Source organism: Cyphellophora attinorum (assembly GCF_001299255.1).
Source record: "Cyphellophora attinorum strain CBS 131958 chromosome Unknown Contig17, whole genome shotgun sequence".
Taxonomy (NCBI): domain Eukaryota; kingdom Fungi; phylum Ascomycota; class Eurotiomycetes; order Chaetothyriales; family Cyphellophoraceae; genus Cyphellophora; species Cyphellophora attinorum.
The window spans coordinates 466126-489917 of NW_017253245.1; the positions used below are offsets into that span (position 1 = coordinate 466126).

Consider the following 23792-nt stretch of genomic DNA (forward strand, 5'->3'; position numbering starts at 1 on the left):
GAGCGCTAGCTCACTGCACTTGTGCGGTGGAGGCGTCTCTAGCAATCCATTTTGCCTGCATTCTCAGAGAGTGTTCTCGAATACAACCTACTTGGAACCTCAGCCACTAGTAACTGCGCGTCCAAGTTGTCTAAGTGAATGCGCCAAGCAGCAACTGGTCTCAAGTCACGCAGAGTATAGTGCATGCTTCTTAACCGGATCAGTGAAGTGCTAGTCTCGGTTTGCGTCGGATCTTTACGTTGTTGATGGGGTATAACAGTCGTCTTCTTGCCCTCGACCTCACTTTCCTTTCCCAACATCATGGCTGCCGCTGCCACAGGCTCACTGTCATGCCATGGTGGTATCTATTGCTACTTGGTGGGACAAGCAAAGTTCAGCATGGAGATCACATCTGTCAACGTGACAATGTCACGGACCAGGGAGACCTTTGACAAAGTGAGGATGATTGATCAGGATGATGTTGAGGACCCAGGCGTAAGCGTGGCATGACTTGAGCGTCATAGCTGCCCTTGCCCGCCTGTACACTGACACAAAGGGCATCGTGCCTGCAATTCACGGCCTTCAAAAAGCCATCTCCAGAATCTCCATAACCCATTCCTTCTGATCAATCGGCTTCGGATTCGTCATGATCCAATGATCTTTCAGACTATTCCTCGCGAGCATATCCAACTGCTCCCTCCCAACACCAACATCTCTCAAAGACCTCGGCATTCCCAGCGCTCGGATCACAATGTCGAGTATATCTCCAAGATCCCGCTCTTTCCCCTTCCCATCTGCCTTCGTCAGCACATCAACGACGGCGTCGATCTTCAAAAGCAACTCCCTCGCCCTCTCTTGCCGCTCAACATTCGCGCCCACCTTATGATTCCACTTACACACACTCGGAAGCAACACGCAACTCGTCTCGCCGTGGCCCACGCCCAATGGACCCAATTGGTGGCCAATAGCGTGGCTCGCGCCCATGGGCACACCAGTACCGACAGCACTCATAGCCTGTATAACCCCTAGCATACACTGAAATCTCGCCTCTGGACCCTCCGGATCGGCTCGCGTGCCCAGGAGTCCTGGAATGAGGAGCTTGAGGCCTTCAACGGCCGAAGCATCGCCCTTGGGGTTCGAGAGCAGCGAGCAGAGCGTCTCGACGCAGTGGTCTAAAGCGCGGACGCCGGTAGAGAGCCATGTGTGTAGGGGTGTGGTGAGGGTGAGGGATGGGGAGAGGATGACTAGGGTAGGATTTGCTTCGGGTGGGGAGAAGAGGACTTTTCGTTGGACGCTCTCTCCGTTGGTGATGTCGGTGCGGGTCATGCCTGATATGGATTGGTATTCTCCGCCGGACAGGGTTGTGGGGATGGCGACGTGCTTTACCGTGGGTGGGTTGAGGTTGTGGTTGAAGGTCTCAGGGTAGCCGTGTTCGGACATAGTCTCGAGGCCGGAGATTGAGTCGATGGAGGATGGTTGGGCGAGCATCCAGCAGATCACTTTGGCGGCGTCGGTCAGTGAGCCGCCGCCTAGGGTGATGATGCAGTCTGGTCGCAGTGGCCGGGCGTCCGCACTGCATGCAATGACTTGGTCCCATTTCGTGTGAGGTGAGAAGCCCGTGCGGGCGCGCACTACGGTGATTCCGGATTGCTCGAGAGTGGAAACGAGGTTGGTGAGATGGGGAGTGTTCTTGGCCAGGGATGTCGAGGCGATGATGTAGGCGCGGCGGCATCCGAGGGTCCTTGAGACGTGTTGAGCGCATAACTGGGAGAATGATGAGGATCCGTAGGCTATGTTTGGAACGGACCGGTCAGGAAAGGCAGGATGGAAGCTATCAGCCGTCGCAAGGACGGCTGTCATCTTGAACGTTGTAGTAATATAAATACACGAAAACCGAGATCAAGATTGGCAGGATCAGAGAGATCGCGCGGTCAATGTATTTGTATTCTGCCGTTGCTATGACCTCTTCAAAATGTCTTCCTACTGCTGCTCTGCTATGCGACGTAGATGATGACATTGTGTTAGGTATGAATGTAGGTAGTTATGAGATCGGAAGCATGCTTTCCCTCGGATGCTTAATACCGGATGACCGCGAACGGGTCTATACGAGACCGGATGACTCGACATCACAGCTTATGCATCTGGCGAATGGATGTCACTCGAGTGAGACCGGATGACTGCTTAAATAGAATCTGCTCGGCATTTGGCAAATATTCGAGATGTCAGACTTTTCGTCGTTCCTGTTTCGACTCCTTCGGATCGTTCGCGTCCTTCCACCAAAGTCGTTGTTCTGATTACGGTATCATTGAACAGCCAGTTCAGGGCAGGTGCTGAGCACTGAAGTCTGCGCGTTCTCCGTGCCTCGCGTTCCAGAGATTCCTCCACCTTGCTGTAGTAACTTGGTCTCAACCTGGCGATCGAAGGAAACGATTTCCGATCAGCACTACGGCTGACACGGCAGAGTCGCTCTGTGCGCTGTACAGCTGGACTTGTGTCTCACCAAACTCACGGACGACTGTCCTGCTTTCATCCAGATGCGGTTCAATGCCGATGGTGTTCATCATCCACCACCTCGTAATTCCCCACAGAGGTCCGACTGCTACCCCACAAAATCGACTACTGTACATTCAGCCTAATTCATTTTGGATACCTAGGTAGGTTTTCAAGCATTCGCCACGACACCGCGGAATTCGGTCTCGCGTTGTAGACCGGCACTTCATCGATACGCGAAGAGTCTTGCTTGTCAATGTACATTGAGGCTAAGACCCGAGGCTTCGTGCCTGCCTTTACTGTACAGGATCGGCATTGTTGTTGAGGGGAAGATCGACTTTTCCTGCGATGCCGTCATGTATTCGTAGTGGATGTACTGGTCCATGACTCTGCGCAAATGGACGAGCTCAAGGTAAGTACATAAGCGGATGGCGCATCAAGAGCATTCGTGAATCGAGGTAGGTAGTCGTTCATTGTTTGGCACCGAACTACAGTCAACATGTTTTCAATACTTTTGTCGGCTGTGGTCTTGACAGTGCCCGCCTTGGCACAGCAGTATCCCGACTGTGCCAACGGTCCGCTCGCAGGTAATGCTATCTGCGACACTTCCAAGTCGGTCTCGGAAAGAGTCCAAGGCTTGGTATCAGTCCTGACGCCGGCGGAAAAGTTCAACCTTACAGGCTCGACTAGTCCAGGCGTTCCACGATTAGGACTATACCCCTACACGTGGTGGAACGAGGCTCTTCATGGCGTCGCCGAAAGTCCAGGAGTCAACTTCAGCACCGAAGGAGACTTCTCTCTTGCGACCTCGTTCCCTCTACCAATCACGTTGGCCGCTGCCTTTGACAACGACCTCATCTTCAATGTTGCATCAACGATCTCGACCGAGGCTCGCGCGTTCAACAACTTCAATCGCTCTGGACTGGACTTCTGGACACCCAATATCAACCCTGTGCGAGATCCTCGTTGGGGACGTGCATTGGAGACGCAGGAGAGGATACCTTCCACATCAAGTCCTACGTCGCGGCTCTGATTGCCGGCCTACAGGGCAGCGAGGAATTCCTGAAGATCGTAGCCACCTGCAAGCACTTCGTGGCATATGATATGGAAGACTGGCACGGCAACGAACGATACGGGTTCGACGCTCAAGTGACGCCCCAAGACCTCTCAGAGTATTTTATGCAGCCTTTCCAGCAGTGTGCACGGGACAGCAAAGTCAGCTCAGTTATGTGTAGTTACAACGCGCTCAATGGCGGTAAGTTGCTCTCCCATGGTCAAACTTGTGTCCGAAAACGAGCATCACGCGAAGACTGCCTGAGCATATGTCTCTGAGTGAGAAAGCGGTTGCTCGTCTGAACCTTGCAATGCTATCTTCGAGCATACGCCCTTTTGCCCGAACCGAAGCTGATTAGATTTGCAGTTCCGACATGCGCGGACAGCTATATCCTGCAAGATATCCTTCGAGAGCACTGGGGCTGGGAGGCAGACGGGCATTACGTTACCTCTGACTGCGACTCGATTCAGAACATCTTCTCGCCCCACGACTATACCGACACCAGAGAGCAAGCAGTTGCCGATGCTCTACTTGCTGGAACGGACCTTGACTGCGGCACTTACTACCAATCCCACCTGCCCGGGGCTTATGCACAAGGACTCTTTGAGAATTCGACCATCGATCAAGCCATTACTCGCTTGTACTCTGCTCAGGTCCGATTGGGATACTTCGACTCAGCTGACAGCAATCCATACCGTGCGCTCACCTTCGACGATGTCAACACACCCCAAGCACAGGCTCTGGCGCTACGAGCTGCCGAGGAAGGAATGACCCTCCTCAAGAATGACGGCACCCTGCCTTTGGATCTCAGCTCATCGGACGGTAGCAACATCACTGTTGCAATCATGGGCTCGTGGGCCAACGCTACAGATGAACTCTTGGGCAACTACGCTGGTATCCCTCCATACACGCATAGTCCACTCTATGCCCTTCAACAGCTGCCTAACGTTAACGCCATTTATGCAAGTTTCAATAACTACCCAACAACCGACGACTTCCCCGCCGGTTTCGCTGCTGCGCAGGTCGCAGACATCATCATCTATGCCAGCGGCATCAATACTGACGGAGAGTCTGAGTCGAATGACCGCGAAAGCATTTCCTGGAACGGCGGTGTGGTCGACGTGCTCGGACAAATCTCATCTCTCGGCAAACCCACGATCCTGGCTCAATTCGGTACGTCGCTCGACAACTCAGCCTGGCTTGCGAACGAGAATATCTCTGCCATCATTTGGGGCGGCTATCCCGGCCAAGATGGCGGGACTGCATTGATTAATGTCATTACCGGCAAGACTGCACCAGCGGGGCGCTTGCCGGTGACAGTCTACCCAGGTCATTATGTGAATGATGTGGAGATGACCGACATGGGACTGCGTCCCAATGAGTCTACTGGTAATCCAGGCCGTAAGTCACTTCTATTCCCTCTTGGCCCTGATAATGAGAACTGACATTCAATCAGGCACGTATCGTTGGTATCCTACCCCTGTCTTCCCATTCGGCTACGGTCTCCACTACACCAACTTCACTGCCTCGATCGGCCAACCTGAGCTCGCTTCTTCATCCAACTCTAGCACAACGTCGTCAGAGTCTCCTACTTACGACATCTCTGCCCTTATGGCGAGCTGCAACGATTCTTCACCACTCGATCTATGCCCCTTCGCCACTATACCCGTTACAGTATCCAACACAGGCTCCGTCTCGTCCGACTACGTGACCCTGGGGTTCCTGACCGGATCGTACGGGCCGCAGCCATATCCCATTAAGACTCTTGTCGCGTACGAACGGCTCTTCAACGTCTCCGGTGGAGCCTCACAGACCGCACAACTGAACCTCACGCTCGGAAGCCTGAGCCGGTTCGACGAGTCGGGCAACCAGATGTTGTATCCTGGCGACTATGCGCTGATGATAGACACCGTTGGAGAGGTACCCTTGGCGATGTGGAATTTCACAGTTACGGGATCGGAAGGGACGTTGGACGAATGGCCGCAGCAGCCCGCTGACCATGGCGCCAAATATCGTAAGGCAGAGGTCGAGGATGTGCGGGAGCTGCGATGAGCGTATACAGATCGAGTATTGAGTAGATGTACAAGATCTTAATACCCAAGCCTATTCTCGCCTGATTCCTCCTCTTAAGCTTGACTCACAGTCAGTGGTTTCGCCCATGAAGCTTGACTTGCAGTCACCGACTATGTCTTATCGAAATCTTTCTGGCGGCCCATTTGCAGGCGTCGCCCGCTTGGGTAATGAGGATCTGATGATGCACACCGCTGCAGTGCTGGTAGATTAGGTGTGCATCAGCACTTCCCTCACCACTGCTCTTGGGCCCGGTGTGCCAAAAGCAACTTGCTCGATCGACCGAAACCCCTCCAGCTTGTTACCGGCTGAAGGTATCACCGTCCAGGGCGGTCGCTGATGGAATTCGGCGCGTCCTGTGTCCCCTACGCGATCGTAGTACATAACAACGGTACGAATGCGAGCCTCATCAGGTACATCGAGCTCCGGTTTTGTCATGTTCGAGAGATCTCCTGGCGTCATCGTCTGTTCAGACGTATCGTAGGAGGAAGGGGATCTGAGGCGTTGTTTCTCAAATATGGCTTTGGCATTGCTCTCTTCGATGGAGATGACTTTCTCAGCGATATCTGCGGCGAGATCTGAGTCCCACAATCCTTCTCTTCGCTTACAAGTCTGGAGCAGACGTAGCGCTTTATGACGAGTAGCACTGTGGCGGCAGCGAGCGGCAACGAAGTAAAGCGGGAGGACACATCCGGAAGACATAGTCAGAATGGCTCGTGGCTTTGATTCGTCTGGGCCGTTAGAGGACCGGCTAGCGATCGTATTGATTCGTCGGGACAACTCTATGAATTGTTCGGATTCTTCGACCATGGCTTGGAAAGTCTCGAGACTTTTGTCAAAGTCTTGCTCTGGGTTCACGAAATCGTCGACTTCAAGTAAGACCGCAGTAACTTTGCTGGACAGGCTGATCGCCAAATGGCCTGCTCGATGCCCTTCGATGGAGTTCAATCCCAATTTGCTATCGAGCATACGCTCGTGCGCGGTGCGAAACCTCGCAAGTTCCCCCCGGTATTTATTGCGATCCTTCTCTAGTCCGTCGGTGACGCTTGCAGTGTAGCCATGCTCCGAGATGATGGGCTCCCATCGCATAAGGACGTACATGACGCGGTTGTGAAGCAGTTCAATGTAGAACAACGACTCACCGATGTCACGGAAGTAGTCGGGCATGAAATACTCCATGGGTTGGTATACTTGCACGCTGCGTCCAAATTCAGCGCCTCCGACATCCATCAGCTGGCTATCGGCGCGTATAAAGAGCCATTGCAAGGCTCTGCTCAGTAGTGACGAATGGGGTGATGGGAAGCGACCACTGATCTGACTTTCACGAAGGACCTTGAGGCCCGCAACCAGGTGACTCATGGAAGAGTGATGGAAGCCACGCATGCTCTCCAGGAGAGCAAAGAGGATACATGACGTGAGAACAACCTCGACGGATTCTTCTGTGGTCTCAAGCTCAACAATGCCCTTTATCGACTTTCCGTACTGGCTGAGGGCGAAAGCCGGCACTTCCGCCATCGTGGTTCGACCATAGGTCTCGTGCAGGGCTCCAAGCGCGGTGACAGCATGCCGAACGGTTGGTTGCGAGTCCGCAATGGCCAGCAAGATTCCAGTGAAGAAGCTACCCTGCCAAATTGGGCCAGCCAGCTCGATAGCAGTGCGCTCACGAAAGTATGTGAAAGCACGCAGTTGGAGCTTGTCTTGGTCTGGACGATAGAGCAGTGCAGGAACGGTGGCCGCATAGTTGACAAAGGTGAATGAATCCGGCTTTCTTCGTGGGGTCGAACTGTTGTATACACAAGGTCGACTGCCTGAGTAACATCGTAGACACACCGGCTTCTCCTCTCCACACTTAACACGACGAGCTTCTGCAGATGATTTAGTCGATGGTGCAAACTTGTCATGGATCTCACATACTGCACGTGGCACAGCCTGTCCGACTTTTAGATCCGCTTATTCGTATGTTGCTAGCCATATCAGGACCACTGCTCTGAGTACTCTAGTGCCAAACAGGCTGGCTCAACCGGAGCCAATCGAGGTCTCGTTCGCCGACACAACATCATGACACAGCCCTGTCACTGACAGGAGCGCTGTATCCGCAGTCGGACAGTGAGTCTGCCCTGTTCATCGAGGACAGCAAGCATGTTAATACAGTAGGATCGAGAGTGATATCAGATATCAGGTCTCCAGGCTGAAACGAATCCCAGGCCAGGACGCTCGAAATAGGCACATTTGGTAGGGTCACGCTATGCTTCTCAGCGTTAGGCATATACGATTTAGTGGACCTTCAACAACCAACTTTCATTCTTCTCCATATCTGAAGAGGTTCTTCCGACATCCAGGTCTTGTTCGCGTTGGCCAAGTTATTGACTCCGACCTCTCGACTTCGCCTTAATGCTTGACGCGGCTCCAAAGAAACGCTGGCTGCGGCTGCCACTGTTGGTGGAGCTATCACGCTGGCAGTCGCAGCTAAGCCTCATGAAAAGCCCCTGCCATAACAGACCAACACTACAATGGCAGTCGTGATACAACTCGAGGTGGGTTTGAAAGCAAATGAACTCACCCGATATTCTGTTGCCTACCCGCGGCCCCTCGGTGGCTTGATGGACTCACAAAATCTCAGACCGCACCCTATGAACATCGTAACGGACTAACTTGAACCGTACGGCCTCTCCCAGCGCCCCTGGACCATAAGGGCTAGTGGTACTCATATGGCTGATGGTAGGGTGGTATATTAAAGCAGTATTTTCTTCTGCGAGTGCTACGATCATAGGGACATCAACGCAGACCCTTTCAAACAACAACGAATCGGCATCATGGCAAAACTCGAATGCTATCCTGTGGACGACCCTGACACCCTCTGGCTATATTGTCCATCATTCCCTGCAGCAATCGCCTACAGTGTGCTCTTTGGCCTCACAACAACTGCACACCTAGTTCAAGCGTTCATACACAGGAAGCCCTTCGCCTGGGTCCTTATCATGGGTAGCCTGTGGGAGACGGCCGGCTACATCTTACGCATCCTCGCAGTCATTGACCAGCGAAGCGAGACTTACCAGACCTACCAGCAGCTCTTGATTATTCTGGCCCCTCTCTGGATCAATGCCTTCTGCTACATGGTTCTGGGTCGAATGCTTCATTGCTTCCTTCCACCAGGGGAAGATAAGGTATGGGGCGTAAGAGCTCGGAAAATCGCCCTTCTGTTTGTCTGGGGCGATGTGTTTTCGTTCATAATACAGCTGGGAGGTGGTCTGATGATCAACAACGAGTACGGAGCGAAGACTGTCAGACTCGGCATAAATATATACATGGCAGGCGTCGGCGTGCAGCTCTGCTTCATTGCGGCGTTCATGGCTATTGCGGTTCGCTTCCAACTGACAATTCGACAAGGAGGCGTCTATAACAGCATCGATCACTCGGATTCGTCCTCCATGGTGGAGCTCACCGGGCCCCACGGCTCGCAGCATATGACCTTGCCATCAGTCTATCAGATCCCGCCAACAAGAAGAAAGAACTACTCACGGCCCATGTCCACCCGCAGAGTCGAAAACCTGCTCTATGCCCTCTACTCTGTACTACTCCTCATCATTTTCCGCAATCTATACCGCTTGATCGAATTCTCATCGGGCGCCGAATCATCCATCACGAAGCGTGAATACTATACCTTTGTCTTCGACAGTACCCCAATGTTGCTTGCGTTGCTCGTCTTCAACGCCTTCCACCCTGGGCGGTTCTTGAGGGGGCCCAGGGCAGACTTCTCGGCAGAGAATAAGGAACTCAAGGAGCAAAAGAGGGCAACGAGGAGAGCGAAGAAGGAGGCGGATCAATTGGCCAAAGAGGAGCGGAAAGCGGCAAAGCAGACACGAAGAGCTGCGAAGGGAGGGCGCAGCGAAGGTACATTTCAAGATCCTGAAAGCCACTTCATTGCGAAGTGATCAGCACATGCATCCGGGCGCAGAACGGGCGGCACAAGTCTGGCATCTTGCAACAGAAGTGAGACATTCAATTGGCCATGTGTCTAGTACATAGAATGTTGTCTAACAGTGACCTACAAGAACAAAATGGTATCAACCTGAGTTTTGCACCTCAACCCGAAGCTCCTTTGCGTCCTTCGATAATCACCTCCTCATTACTGCGACCGATACACCCAACGACTATCCGTACCCTTACTTCTACACCATTGCCAGCATCTAAAAGTCCAGCACATAAACAGTGGTCTCAAGCCTTGACAATACCATTAGGTCTGGTCTCTTTGGCACTGACAGCGCGATCGAATAGGTCGTCAGCCGCCGCAATCGGATCGCTGGCTGTGGACGAGGCTTGAACAGGCTTCTCAATTGCGCTGGCCCCACTCAATGCGGTAGACTCAAGCTTCTCGTCCGTGACTGTGTGTGGAAGCGGAATTCGTGCTGCTTCAGTCGTTGGCGTAGGTGCCGAGATAGCAGGAGCATGATCCTTGCTTTCAGGTGTCGGCGTCTGGTCGACTGCGGTTTCGACGTCTGAGGAAGCGTCCTTGGCAGCTCCATTGGGAGCCGATGCTGCCATGCTTGCCTTCAGGTGTGGACTGGTGACATGTTGCGCTGCGAAGGCTCTTGCGTCGAAGCCATCGGTCGTTGAGCTACCATGCGCCTGCTTTTCCAGGTCACCGTTGACGCCGTTGACCGGCTTCTCATCGACGGATTTCGCAGTGGGCGCAGAGGACTGCTTGGCCGCAGCCGCACTGGCCGATCCGCCTCTTTTGTCTAGCAGGTAGTTGGTGCGGCGCTTGTGGCTCAGCAAGCCAAGGAAGGCCCTGATCGCGCCTATCGTCCCACCCAAGTGCTTAGGCTCTCTTCTGCCACTCTGCATGTCTTGGCTGATTTTGTCGTAGACCGTAGGCAGAGTCTCGCTGTTGTACTTCTTGCGCACCTCGTCGTAGATTGCCTTGTTGTAGATTTGCCAGAATTCTTCTTCGGTGTAGTAAGCGTGCGCGTACAGGATCTTGACGCCACAGAAATCGTGCCAGAGCTTGTGTTCGATTTCGCGGTTGAGTTTGACGAACTTGTCGTGGTCCTTGGTGCCCTTGCCGTAAACACCGACGTTGTAGATGCGCTCTTCTCGCATTATTCGGTGCTTCTCCTGGTCGCCGCCTGGTGGTAGGAGCTTGTGCATGACCTTCAGGTCATTGCCTGTCTTCGCGGGGCATAACCAGAACTGGTAGTTGGGCAAAATCGTGGAGATGTATTCGACGAAAGGCCCTGCCTTGGATTCTGGCATGTCGAAATCTTGCACAATGTACTTGTTGGCGAAACCACCCTCGTGCAGGCCGTGGTAGGCGACACGCGAGCCCATCAGAGGGTCAAGCATCCACCTTGTCACGCGGTTGAAGGGGACATGGAAATAGTCGAAAGCAAGCTTCCCTCCCCAGAATACACCTCGGTCGTAGCGGAAGAAGTATTGGTCCACAGGCAGTGCAATCGGCTTGGGATCTTTAGTACGGTCTGCGCCAACCTTTTCAATGTAGTTCGAGAACCATGGCTCGTTTCGCTTCACGAAGGAGCGAACTTCAGCTCCATTGTCAGGTTTGTCTGTGAGCTTGCCGAACATCACAACACCGTAGTCCTTTTCGAAGAGCATGCCATCAACGTACTCGTACTGCGGGTCCTTGATCGCAAGCTCCATCTTCGCCATAGCATCCACAATACCGTTAGCACGGCGTAGATCGAGTTGGACATACTTCTTGGCGGGCACCAGCTTCACCTCAAGCAAAGTGATTATTCCTAGTGTGCCCATACTGCTGCAGGCACCCTCCCACAGTTCGGCGTTCTCATTGGCACTAGCTTTCAGGATCGTGCCGTCGCCCACGATTATCTCAATCTCGGCGACAGTCTCCTCGAACAGGCCGTGAATGTAAGAGCTGCTCTCCCCAGCAGTGCCGGAGAACGCACCTCCAGCAGTGATTCCCATCAGTTCCGGAACGACTTGAGGGAGAAAGCCTTCCTTCTGAGCTGCAGCAACAAGCTCATCCATCGCGACCTTCGGCTCGACCTTCATAGTCATCTTCTCCTTGTTGACGGGAAAGATCCGGTTGAGCTTCTGGGTGTCGATGAATGTCCCAGCCTTGAAGGCCATGGGCCGGGTCGATCCGGTTGTGCCATGGTAAATGCGGAATGGCTTCTGGTTCTTGTAGAACTCCTTGACCTTCTCCGCGATGAGAGCAATGTCTCTGTCGTGACGAGTCTGAAGGTCTGACATTATTAGGTGGATTGGGACTTTTCCAAAGTGATAGACGCAAGGACCAGGGAATGATCAGCACAGACTAGAACCGGAAAGGACTGTACGCGGAGAATTTGGCGACGTCGAACTAGGTTCAGTCAAGCTGATCTGTTACAGCTTATGACGATAGATACGCCGCCGACGAGTTGTGTGCGATGGAAGTAGCTATACTCTTTGAACATCTGAGATGCCTGAATCCCAGAAGATGATGCTGACGCGTTACGAGATTAGATCTTGGCTCTAAGAGATCCGGTCCCTCGCGGACTTGGTGCCAAGGCCTAGGACGACGCGGCTTAGTCATCCCTTCAAGACTCCGAGCGACTCAAAACCCTTGAACACAGAGCTCGAAGCAACCAGTACACCGAGCAATGACTTTTCCACCATACGACAATTCTATAAGTGACTGTAAGATGTCGCTGACACTGTGGCAGTCTTGGTGGTTTCGTCAGGTTGTCGTGCCGGGCTTACCTAGGTCCGGACACATCACCAAAGGATTATGATGACCATTTGTGATGGCCACAGGCGTTCCGAGTGCTGTTAAAGCATAAGACGTGATTGTCGTGCTCCGAGACAAAGTGTACGAGACTTGTCTGATTGATCCCTATGATCTGCTGGTTCTATTGGTTCTGTCTCATTCAGCAATCCTGGATAGCTCGAAGTGTCAGCACATGCTAGGTCAGAAGCCCGCCCATTGTACAGATTGACAGCAAGGAGTAGCTGACGCTGGATTCTACGACGAACAGTGAATGCTTGCTGGCCGAGTCACTGGACTGATCGCCGCTGTTCACTGCTGACCTTCACTTGCTGCCAACATCTATAAGTACCTCCTTTGCCCTCGGCTACCTTCTTTCCCTCTCTCCACCCGTCCGTACGATATTGTGGATTCACGCTGCCATGCCTTGATAGCACTTGCTGCTATCTGGTGGGACGAGTCTCTTGCCCTCGCGCCATGGTCTTGGTTCAAGGTATTGAACAGCTTGCAAAAAGGTGTTTCAAGCACGGACTTTGAATGGATTCGATTTTGTGTGTACGAGAGATGGCTGAGGGATAGCATGAGAAGATAAATACTACTGTCGTCAGACACGAGACTATCACAGCACATCCTAGAACTTCCGGTATACACGCGCGGCGACAGCGTCGACGCTAACGAAGTACAGCAATGGTTGAAATCGTATCTGGATTTATTGTACATTCAGGCTGATACCGGATGTCAAGCCTGACTCTGTGGTATCATAACATACAATGCATAGCTGCGAAACACAATGCTCAACGCCTGTGCTATGCAGAACGGACAGGGCACATTGATGCTGATCAAGGCCCAGCCACTGCCATTCATCCCTCAATGCAGTAGCAACACAAGTGCTTGCCTCAACGTGAATACCAAGGACTGTGGCGACAGGGCATCATTTCCGCCCTTTGCCTTTGGCAGTTGTACTGGTAGGTTTCGACATATTTCGCGTGAGACCACCAATATAATCCTGTAGAAACCGGTTCTCACTCTCAAGCTTGTCGTGACCCTGTTTCACCTCATCGATCTTCTCAGCTAGAGCAGCTAGAGATGATTGCAATGTTCGTGCTTCGTCCTTCAAGCTCTGGCGTACATCTCGCTCCAGCTGATCTAAGTCTTGACTATTCCTTCGAGGACTCATTGCTCGTGCATCTGAGGGCGGGTACTGGGGGTGATCCGACGAATTTATTCGTTCTTTGGGTACAATGAAGGAGGACGACCTTTGTCTGTCACTCAATCTCGGCCTGTCCATTCTCGACTTCCGTGAAGCAGGTCGGGGGGCTGCTGGGTCTAACTCAGATTCCGATGAGCTGGATGAAGTTGAAGAGCTTGTTGGTGAGAGGCTCGGTCGTGCAGTTTGATTGTAGGTTGTGTCGATGGGGCCAGGGAATGCGGCCGTAGCCTGTCCGTGTATCGAAGAATCGCTCATAGTCTGTATGTCCCTCGCACTTGAATCGCGCTATGCTTGCGAGCTACAAAGTCTTCTTCTGACCTGGGCTGTGTGGTCGGAAGTGTCGTAGAGTGCTGTATGGGTAACGACCTGCGCGCAGTGGCCGCTACCAGCGTGTATGCCAAATTCTCATACAAAGGACATCGCGTTCGAGGATTCCAGGACTATTATGCAGGGTCATTCAAGAACCAGGGTCGAACGCGGAAGTGATAGATGCGGGTGACTTGGCCAAAAGTTGCGGGAAAGCGGTCAGAGGGTTTGCGCTTAAAGCAGATGTAAGGCAGATAGGCTTCCTCTTTGACTTCTATAGGTGGACCCCCGAAAGCAAGCAGAATGAAAGAAAATGTCGACGTTGGACTCGTCGGACCGGGCGATCAGCGTGTTAACGTGGGATGCGACGCTGCACCTGGCAGGACAGGACTATGCTCCGAGAAAGAGCTAGCACTTGGCCTTCGAACTGCGGAGGCGACAGGCGTCAGAAGGCCTGTGCGGCAACACTTCAGAGACAGATGGGCAAGAAGGAAGACGGAAGAGTCAATGATGCGCACCAGTACAATGTGAGGATTGGCTGGCTGACAAGAGATCATCCTCTCCTCAGTTGGCTCTAGTGCAAATCCGATCCCTCACGTCCACTCTTTCACAACACAAAATGATTGATCGACGCCGGCATAAATTTGACGCCCGGAAGGCCCATACTTTCGTCATTTCTGCAAGAGATTCGAAAACCACGAGGCGAACTTTTACAGAGACATGCTTCAGTGGGCAGAACTACACGCGGGCGATATGCCCTCCCACAGCTTCGGCGCCACTTGAGTCTCCGACAGCCTGAGGAAAGCCCTTGAATTACTGCTATACTGTGCCAGCTGAAGTTCAGTCTGCTGGAAGGCTTCCTATCTATCCCGCCATCATATTGCTTAGCCGTCAAGAACGGAACAAACGGCTGTCTGATCGATGAGCTCCATGCCTCAGGCGCTTGTGAAGCCCCACGTTTTCCTCGACAACCACAGAGAACACGAGACGCTCAAAGAGCCCCCAATTCCAAGACCATTGACGTCGTTGTGCGCTGATCCTTGGGCGGGCCCACTGCCAGTTGCCGCAGTCCCTGCAGTGAGCTTGCCGGAACCTCGAAACCCTTGCAGCATCACATTTTTGGTTTTCCACAGCTGAACTACATTCGTGCAGAAGGCGGCAGCACCAGCTATCTGACAGAGATTTTTGAAGATGAGGTGTTGTAGAACAGAACAGGTCGTCCTTTTGATGGGCGCTTCAAGCAACGACTGTGCATGACGCCAGCGGCGGCTTGACGCGATAAATTGCCGACTACCCGGAATAGTACCCGACTGTCGACGGCGTCCATTTGGCGAGTCTGACTATTGTTACAGAAGAGAGATCGTAGATGAGATGGGTTTCGTCTACGACAGATTTCTTACGCTCTCGTTGATGTTGCTTCGCGAGTCTGTGGTGTCCATGCTTGGGGCGGAGTATGCGCACTACATTCGGATTGCCTCGGAGAGATTCATGAATACAACCTTGAAGGAAGCCACGTTGATGTCTTCCAGACGCACTATAACGCGGCCCTCCTTGCCATAGTTGCATCAAGGGAAGTCTTTGGCTCACGGTTTTGGCCTTCTGGACAACCTCGCCTCGAGTGGCGCTGATAGGCGTCTGCCACAAGCGCGCTACCCCAGCATCATTCGCAGTGCCTCCTCACAGTGAATCAGCGTTGTGTCAAAGACTGGTACCTTGACATTGCCACTATTCAACAGCATGCCGACCTCTGTACATCCCAAGATCAAGCAGTCAGCGCCTTGATCATTGATCAGTCGCTGCGCAATTGCGACGTACTCTGCCTCACTCTCTTTTCTGATCACGCCTTTGCACAATTCTTCATAGATGATTCGATGCGTTACGTCTCGATCCGTCTTCTCGGGCACGACAGCTTCCAGTCCATGCTTCTCAAGTCTGTCCACGTAGAAGCTCTGCTCCATCGTGAATGCTGTGGCCATCAATCCGGGTCTTCTGAGCTGTCTTTTGTCCCGCAAGATCGCAAGAGCAGTGGCGTCTCCAATGTGCAACAGTGGAATCGTCACGCCTGCCATCATTCGATCTGCCACCTTGTGCATCGTGTTGGTGGCCAGAAGGAGCAGATCAGCGCCACCTCGCTCGAGTCCGACCGCGGCATTGTTGAGAATGCCCCCGAGCTCATCCCATTTGCCCTCAGACTGCAAACGGGCAATATGGTCGAAGTCCAGAGATCGTATCAGGAGATCGGGAGAATGGAGGCCCCCAAGACGTGAGCTGGTCAGCGCGCAGAGCTCGCGGTAGTATATCTGAGTGCTGTGGCTGGACATGCCGCCAAGGATGCCGCATGTCTTCATCGTTCGTGTTATCCTGTACACCGTGATGATGTGTCGATGGTTGCAGAGCGACGATGGGAACTAGCATTCTCAAAACATCGGTCAGTAGCTGAGTGCTTCTTGAGGAGGACATATGGTGTGATGCCCTATCCTGCATTTATGAGTCGTAACAAACGAAGCGCGTCAGCGGTATCATGATTCGATCCAATTGGTACAAAATGCGAGTGTTCGACGTCTTCGCAAATTTTCCGTTCTCGAAGATGAGTCTATATCTACAAGTGAAGACCTGATCACTTCATAGCTTTCCTTTTGCGAGGATTGCACCTCCATCGGTCGCGATACAAACACCGTTCAGATGTTTTGAAGCCCTCGATGACAAGAAAACCACCAACCCTGCGATATCCTCCGGCTCGCCCAGTCTTCTGTTGGGCACGTCCTTCGCGACTTCTGCCACGCCTCCTTGCATATCAAGAAGGCCATTTGCCATCTTCGTCGGATACCAGCCGGGAGCTATCGCGTTGGTAATTATACCCTTTGGTCCAAGATCGACGGCGAGATTTTTGGCTAAGCTGATTGCTGCGGCTTTACTGGCGCTGTAGGAAAAGGTCGCTGTCTCGCCCAAAGAACCAACACCCAAACCAGCTACACTAGCCGTTATGATGATTCTTGCTGGGTCGCCTAACTTTGCGACTTTTTGCAGAAGTGGTGCGAACTTCTGGGCCGTGTAAAAGACCGACTTTACATTCAAGTCCATGACTTTGGCAAAACTTGACTCCGTCGTCTTCTCGAACGACGAACCCCACGTTGCGCCAGCATTTGCGAAGAGGATATCGACATGGTCTGTGGTCTTTTGCACTTCAGCGACGAGCCGCTCGATCTCTGAGACCTTAGAAGCATCGGCTGGGATTGAGTATGCTTTTCCTTTTATGTTTGGCAAGGCATTGAGGGCCTTCACTGCTTCTTCGCAGGCCTTTGCCTTCCGAGACGTGATGTATACTTTGGCGCAGCCAGCTTGGAGATAGCTGTGAGGAAGATCAGCAAAATGCCAGCAGCCAGGATCGGTGAGCTTACCCAGATGCCACGTTCAGTCCGAGGCCACGCGAACCACCAGTGACCACTGCAACCTTCCCGTCGAGACGGAAGATGTTGCCAAAGTCATGGAGCTTGACGTCCTGTTCAGCAGACATCTTGACAGTATGCTGCGGGCGAGCGGCTCTGGTGGACTGAGCTACAGTCTCAGATTCAGTCCAGAGGTGCTAAGGATCGTTGGTGTGTCCAAATACCCTCGCAGGAGAGTTGCGTTGTGACATTACTATACATTAGTTATCATCATGATCAAATCGTGCCTCGGCTGCCGGAGTCCGGTTTCCCCGGTCCGACAAGCCCAAAGCTATAAGTTTGGTGGAAAGGACGGGGCTCCTTCGGGGAGCAACGTTCCTGGTAAATTACCACTTCGAGGGACGAGCCTTACAGTCGACGTCGCCGCGGCGTCGAGCACTATGATGAGCTCTTAGCATCCTCAGATTCTCATCGTGTTTGCCGAAAGCTGAGATGCCGTCCCTAAGGCGTCCTGGCTCCTCTGGGCAAGAGCTTCAACGGCGCTTTACGCTTGCCCCATTGAGCAGTTCCCCGCGAGTCGCAGGACCGACGGGGCTTGCATTAATGGTTGTCTGGCGTTGCTCACCTCTCATTTGATGCTGCAAGACTCTGTGTACCTCAACGGTTTCGTCTGACACCAACACGTTCGGAAGAAGCTGCTGCCAGCTTGACTGCGTAAGGTATCAATTCACCGATCTAGGTACCGCCCTAGATCAGACAGCGAGTCGGCGGTGGTCCACTACAGCACCGTCAGCTCGGAAAGCTTGCTTCTGACGCTGGATTGAGGTCGTATAAAGCATTGGTACTGCCACGAGATAGTGTTCTAGCATTGACCCTGGACTTTCTCTGCGACATCTTTCTCGCACCTGAGTAACTTATGGCCGACGCAAAATACAATCTCCATCCCGTCGAGGGTGAAGGTGACGCAGGATTCTTTGACTACGTTGCAGCTCATAACAAGAAATGGTCGACACCGACTCCAGAGCTCGAAGCAGTGAGCGGACTGTCATCCCCCTGAAGTTCACCAGCTGAAGTGATGTAGATCTTTGAAAAGTATGGCAGGCCCAAGCCATGGCTGCCTTCTCGGAAACGACTCGACCTGGGAAGGAAGGGCACAGCAGCGAATGCGAAACGATTCATGCAGACGCCTTTTGTGAAGCAAACACTATCTAGCATACCCGGCCCAGACTGCTCTACTCAGGAGAGGACGATCAGGACTGGCTCCAGTGGCATCGATATACCAGTTCGTATCTATACGCCAGGATCGAGGCCAATGGGACGACCTGTCATCATAATGGCGCACCAGGGAGGCTTTTGCACGGGAGACCTCAACAGCGAGGAATTTATCTGCCGTCTACTGTGCCGAAGCGTCGGGATGATAGTCATTGACGTCGCTTACCGTCTGGTACCGGAACACAGTCTGCATGACTCGCGCGATGATGTTTACGACGTTATTGAATGGACTTCGAAGAACGGCGCTTCGCTGGGAGGTGATCTCGGGAAAGGATTCCTCATTGGCGGCGTCAGTGCTGGTGGTATTCACACCCTCAACGCTCTATACAGAGCCAGAGACAACAAGCTGCATCCAGCAATTACTGGAGTATTTATTGCCTGTACAGGAGTTCCTACCGAGCTCCAAGACGCAACACAATCTTGGTCGTTCCTTCCTGAGAAGCTACCGTCCGCGAAGCAGAATGAGTTCGCTCCTTTCTCGGAAAAAGCAACAAATCTGTGCTATGGAGAACTGGCAGATGCGCGGGTGGACGATCCCGAGATGACAGTACTATACCGAGCAGATCATAGCAAGCTACCGCCTTTGTACTACCAGACAGCGGGAATGGACCTGTTTCGTGATGGAGCTCTCTACTGGCAGCACCTGTACCGAAAATCTGGGAATCTATGTCGGACTGAGATTTATCCCGGAGTGCCTCACTTGTGGTGGCTGTTCTACTCACAGCTGTCGGTAACGAAGAAATGGGCCAACGACGTTGTTCTAGGTGTACGGTGGGTGTTACAGCAGGGACAGAACGATACAGTCAAGTCACAATTGTAGAGCACCCGAGTCCGTCTAAGTCTAGTCACGTGATCCAGATAGGCTTCTGCGTGAAGACGAACGTCTCCAACAGCTTCTCTTCAGTTCCTCCACCTTTCCCTTCATTCGCCATCAACGTCCAGGCAGCACTCATTACATGTTCCAGATCGTCGACCACGGCTTGTGATTGACTGCACTTTCAGCATGGCCATGCAAGACTGGCTGGCTGCAGGTCGCTTCCCCTCCATTGCGGATTGTGGCTAGTGGTGGCGAAGTTCGATGGTTCTGGCTGCTTCCAATCGCCCGTTCGTCATCTGATTAGTCGATTCGAGTGTGAGAGTGTGTTACGAAACATGTTTGCCTGGCATCTTTGTACATGTTATATAGAACGTCTTGTGGCTTCAAAGCCTATGCCTGGCTCTTGCTTCTATTCAGTCCATTCAATACTGACCGACTAACTTCAATATGCCTCCTCTACACCATTTGAACGCGGGTCCCCACCCTTCTGACATTCGTCCAAGACCTTGACGATCATCCTTCTTTGCTGCATACAACGGCCAAAATGTCAGCGGGCAACAGCAGCACTCGCAGGGCGAAGCATTTCAGCCCCAACGCGAACAACCTAGCGAGAATGCTCGTGGCAAACAACCAGCGGCCGAAGATCCTCCTGAGATCGACCCTGCCACAGTGAGATCGGATAAGCAGCACGAATCCCACGAAATACCTTTCAGAGGTCGAACCGGACATGGTCCAGGCCGCGAGGGCTGGGGAGGAAGACGTGGCCCTGGCTGTCGTGGCAGAGGCGGCTGGGGAGGCCGCGGTGGCTTCGGCGGTCCGCCACCGTTCGGATTCGGTCCAGATTTCTGGTCCGGTCCTCGCCACCATCCACACCATCATCACCATCATCGCAAAGGTTCTCACGAAAGAGAACGTGGTCCACAGGAGTCTGAGGCCACCAAGCCAGGATTCGACCTCGGCGGGTTCCTGAACAACCTGGGTGATCGTCTTGGCATCGACCTCGCGGGTGCAGCGGAGAACTTCGGTCTCGACAAGGACAAGTTCACGGCATCTCCATCCAGCGACGAGGTTGACTTCGAGCCACGGACCGACATCTTCGACACCCCTTCCCACTACGAAATTCATGCATCTCTTCCAGGAGCCAAGAAAGAAGATGTTGGCGTGGATTGGGATGGGGAGCACTCCATCCTCCGAGTCACCGGTGTCGTGCACCGTCCTGGAGTAGACGAGGAACTGCTCAAGCACTTGGTTGTTAATGGACGAAAGAGAGAAAACGGACTGTTCGAGAAAGCGGTCCGCCTAGGCACGAAACGTGATCCTGCTAGTGTCGACGTTGCTGGCATCACAGCCAAGATGGTCGACGGAGTCCTGGTCATCAGAGTGCCAAAGGTCGATCGCGAAGTCCAGAGACGCGAGGTCCCAATCTCACAAGCTGAGAGCACGCAACCTCACAACGACGAGAAAGATCTGCTCTTCGATGCAGATGAGGAAATGTACGAGGCAGCGCCCCAAGTTGCTGCAGAGCCAACCACGAGGGGCAAAGATCACGACGCCAGGGATGAGCGGTCCGTAACGGCAGGTCGCGAAGAAGAAACCTTGCCTCGCTACGAGGTGGAAGAAGCATCCGCCAGCGAGAAGGACATGAGTGACTGGGAGCGAGATTCGGAAGAGGAAGGCGACTATGTCAAGATCAACGTTGACTGATGCCCGTACTTTGTGCACAGATACTTATTTTGGCGGGGACTGCATCCAGGCGCTGGGGCGTTTTTGGGTGCCTCGTACTTAGGCGAGGTCAGGGTATAGTTGTGCAGCAAACAAACACCATATAGCAATCATCTTTCTGCGGTCGGAATTGAAACAAAGCCAGAGGCATACACAATAGAATTGACGCAAGATGCCTTCGCAATTGAACAGCTTCCTCTCGTCGAATTCTATAGTCGATTTGCTAATCGAAGCTTCCCTTATTACTGATTCACCTTCCGCCTAAGTTGCAAGATCTCCGGCGATCGCGTCCGGCCAGTGGGACACTCTTCCTGGCGGGGAAGGCGTCGCCCGTTGCAACTGATTGCCCCCTCCTGCTTCTTTTGTGTCCAGGTGTTCGTATTCTCGTCAACCCCTACCTTAGATCAGCATCCGATACCAGTGACCGCCAGTCTGCAACAAGCTCTAATGCGAGGAGCAGGGCGATATGTCACACAAAAGCACCTTCTGACGACTACGACATGCAGCAGGACCTCCATCCCCGCCTCCAGGCTCGAGTAACTTGAACAGCGGCTTCTCTTACCTTATTAGCAGGCTCAAGGCAACTTGAATCCTCGTACGACGATGCTTTGCTTCTTCTTCTGCTTGTGCAGCACTTTGCCCTTTCGCTTCGATCAATCACTCCATGCCCGGCACCGCACCCCGAGATAAGGTAGACGACCCTTGCAGAGAATGTCGAGGTAAGCTACTCCGGATCTACGACTTTGCGCTGCTAATCCTATGCCCTAGACCGCCATCTCAAGTGTACGTCTGCCACCTCGCCTGACCTTTTTGGGTCACACAGCGAGACCCTCAGACACGTTGTGCTGGTGTCACGCATTGCTTATCGGCCCCCCGCCCACCACGTCTTATTTTCCCAGCTTGTGAACTGATTCGCGCACAGGTGACAACAACCGGCCAAAATGTCAGCAATGCGAACGCTTGAACCACACCTGCCAACGCCAGACCGGATCTGTCAAGTTCAAGTCGGGATCTTCTTCGAAATGGGACGACAAATTCGGAAAAAATCAGACCTGGCTACCACCAACTCGACATGGTAAGTCTCCATACCACCTCTGTTGTCAAGCAGCTAACATGAAGCCACCATGCAGCTAAGTTCCAGTTCCACGATGAAGGGCCAGACCTCAAGAACGAGTATTGCGTTGAGGAGTCCGGAAAACCGTTTGCATATCCTGGACAGGTCGCGGCGGAAATATCAGCGCCGTATATTACTTTCCAAGGGCGGCCTTCATCAACAATTACATCTCGCAGTAACTCATGTATTTCTTCTTCCGCAGACACAGCGAGAGAGCGAACCAACTCGGAAATCAGCAAAGCAGCTACTTCGCCAGCCTACAGAGCAGAGTTCCCGTCACCTCTGTCTCCTTCAAAACGGCCGCTCCCCAATGATTTCACTATCCGTCCCCAGGTAGACTTGCGACTACCACCAATACGCACTCTCAACTCAACTCTACCTCTTCCACACCCTGATATGAGACATCGGTACACCGTCTACAAACAGCCAGAGCGCGATATTTCCAGTCTTCACGGTCCCGATATGCACGGAAACCACGATCCTGTCCCGAGGCAGATTTATGCAGAGTATAGACGTCTTGAGGACAGCCAGGCGGCCGCTGTTCCAGATGAAGACCTGCTGTCGCCAGAACAATGGCAAGGGCTTTTCCGATGGCCGAACGACCAGACTACTAAACTATGCACGTGTTTGATGCACTACTTCAGGGAAGAGCTAGCGCCTTGGGTATGCATAGCGTCTCATCTGCTGTGATCCCATCTAACACTCGTCAGTTCGATGTTGGCGATCCTAGCAGGACGTTTGAAACAATTGTGCCCCACGAAGCTTGCTTTCATCCGCCTTTACTGAATGCTGTCTTCGTTGCCGCCTCGCGGCACCTCCTGGCTAGCAAGAAGCACAAAGCGTCAGACGGAAGAACTGTGCAGTACCAGAATGAACGCCTCGATAGGCTGAATGACGACATGTGCTACCGGTATCTTGACGCAGTTATAGCATATTTGAAAAGGGCAACCAATGCAGCTCAGCTTTGCGACGTGGAATACTTCGCAGCCGCAGTACTTTTGAGATTCGCGAGCGATTTCCAGAGATCGATTACCGGCGAAGAAGAAGACGGAGTCAACCGGACTTACCAGAGCTTTATCAGGGCTCGAGCATTTGCGATGGCTGATGTTTCTGCCAGCCCGCCGAATCAGCACAACTGGATGCAGTCCAGCCACTCACCACACAACAATCAAGCATCTTTCCAACTTATGCAGGAAGATAACAGAGCGTGGGGAAAGAAAACGCTGCTATCTTTCGAGCACGCATGTAATCGCGTGGCATTGCGGCAGGAGATCCTAGCTACCATAATGTACATTTCCAGACCCAAGGAAGGTCGTGCCGCAATCAACGCTAAGTTCACCTTACCTCCAACATGGAACGCACTGAGACTCTTTCCGGCGCAGGAAAAATCGAAGACTTCATCTGGGCCGACAAGCACCTCTGTCACCTGGCAGATGTGCTTCGCTTCCATGACGACAAAAGTTCACCATCCCGAGGCGATGACTTTCGCGCTCTTCGCCAATACCAAATCGACTGGGAGTCATACAAGCCATATTCGTTCGCACCCTATCGCGATCAACCGCAACAGGATCCACCGCTTCCGCATCGAGCCTATGCGACCTTTGCTCTACCGACCACTTGGCTGCTGGGCGAAGTCAACCTCATAGGC

General features: G+C 52.9%; 10 protein-coding genes across 10 annotated transcripts; 5 read left to right on the top strand and 5 right to left on the bottom strand.

Annotated features, from left to right (window-relative positions):
* Positions 1 to 561: 561 nt before the first annotated feature.
* Positions 562 to 1839, bottom strand: AB675_5894 (Alcohol dehydrogenase 4; the record flags this gene model as incomplete). Its single annotated transcript, XM_018146141.1, has 1 exon — positions 562 to 1839. The coding sequence occupies one exon, from the start codon at positions 1837 to 1839 to the stop codon at positions 562 to 564; it is 1278 nt and encodes a 425-aa protein (XP_017998707.1).
* A 1129-nt stretch (positions 1840 to 2968) lies between these two features.
* On the top strand, positions 2969 to 5575 carry AB675_5895 (putative exo-1,4-beta-xylosidase bxlB; the record flags this gene model as incomplete). Its single annotated transcript, XM_018146142.1, has 4 exons — positions 2969 to 3421; positions 3466 to 3724; positions 3890 to 4924; positions 4980 to 5575. The coding sequence occupies 4 exons, from the start codon at positions 2969 to 2971 to the stop codon at positions 5573 to 5575; spliced, it is 2343 nt and encodes a 780-aa protein (XP_017998795.1).
* A 228-nt stretch (positions 5576 to 5803) lies between these two features.
* Positions 5804 to 7108, bottom strand: AB675_5896 (uncharacterized protein; the record flags this gene model as incomplete). Its single annotated transcript, XM_018146143.1, has 1 exon — positions 5804 to 7108. The coding sequence occupies one exon, from the start codon at positions 7106 to 7108 to the stop codon at positions 5804 to 5806; it is 1305 nt and encodes a 434-aa protein (XP_017998765.1).
* A 1298-nt stretch (positions 7109 to 8406) lies between these two features.
* On the top strand, positions 8407 to 9525 carry AB675_5897 (Protoporphyrin uptake protein 1; the record flags this gene model as incomplete). Its single annotated transcript, XM_018146144.1, has 1 exon — positions 8407 to 9525. The coding sequence occupies one exon, from the start codon at positions 8407 to 8409 to the stop codon at positions 9523 to 9525; it is 1119 nt and encodes a 372-aa protein (XP_017998667.1).
* A 283-nt stretch (positions 9526 to 9808) lies between these two features.
* Positions 9809 to 11824, bottom strand: AB675_5898 (Delta(24)-sterol; the record flags this gene model as incomplete). Its single annotated transcript, XM_018146145.1, has 1 exon — positions 9809 to 11824. One exon carries the CDS (start codon positions 11822 to 11824, stop codon positions 9809 to 9811), a length of 2016 nt encoding a protein of 671 aa, XP_017998675.1.
* A 3658-nt stretch (positions 11825 to 15482) lies between these two features.
* AB675_5899 (uncharacterized protein) lies at positions 15483 to 16181 on the bottom strand (the record flags this gene model as incomplete). The annotated part of the gene is made up of 1 exon (XM_018146146.1): positions 15483 to 16181. The coding sequence occupies one exon, from the start codon at positions 16179 to 16181 to the stop codon at positions 15483 to 15485; it is 699 nt and encodes a 232-aa protein (XP_017998879.1).
* Positions 16182 to 16455: 274 nt separating this feature from the next.
* On the bottom strand, positions 16456 to 17347 carry AB675_5900 (Rhamnolipids biosynthesis 3-oxoacyl-[acyl-carrier-protein]; the record flags this gene model as incomplete). The annotated part of the gene is made up of 2 exons (XM_018146149.1): positions 16456 to 17182; positions 17232 to 17347. The coding sequence occupies 2 exons, from the start codon at positions 17345 to 17347 to the stop codon at positions 16456 to 16458; spliced, it is 843 nt and encodes a 280-aa protein (XP_017998729.1).
* A 788-nt stretch (positions 17348 to 18135) lies between these two features.
* Positions 18136 to 19311, top strand: AB675_5901 (AB hydrolase superfamily protein B1A11.02; the record flags this gene model as incomplete). The annotated part of the gene is made up of 2 exons (XM_018146150.1): positions 18136 to 18252; positions 18301 to 19311. The coding sequence occupies 2 exons, from the start codon at positions 18136 to 18138 to the stop codon at positions 19309 to 19311; spliced, it is 1128 nt and encodes a 375-aa protein (XP_017998693.1).
* Positions 19312 to 20035: 724 nt separating this feature from the next.
* AB675_5902 (uncharacterized protein) lies at positions 20036 to 21012 on the top strand (the record flags this gene model as incomplete). The annotated part of the gene is made up of 2 exons (XM_018146151.1): positions 20036 to 20203; positions 20233 to 21012. The coding sequence occupies 2 exons, from the start codon at positions 20036 to 20038 to the stop codon at positions 21010 to 21012; spliced, it is 948 nt and encodes a 315-aa protein (XP_017998870.1).
* Positions 21013 to 21971: 959 nt separating this feature from the next.
* AB675_5903 (uncharacterized protein) lies at positions 21972 to 23790 on the top strand (the record flags this gene model as incomplete). Its single annotated transcript, XM_018146152.1, has 3 exons — positions 21972 to 22105; positions 22150 to 22807; positions 22855 to 23790. 3 exons carry the CDS (start codon positions 21972 to 21974, stop codon positions 23788 to 23790), a joined length of 1728 nt encoding a protein of 575 aa, XP_017998842.1.
* Between the last annotated feature and the right edge of the window lie 2 nt (positions 23791 to 23792).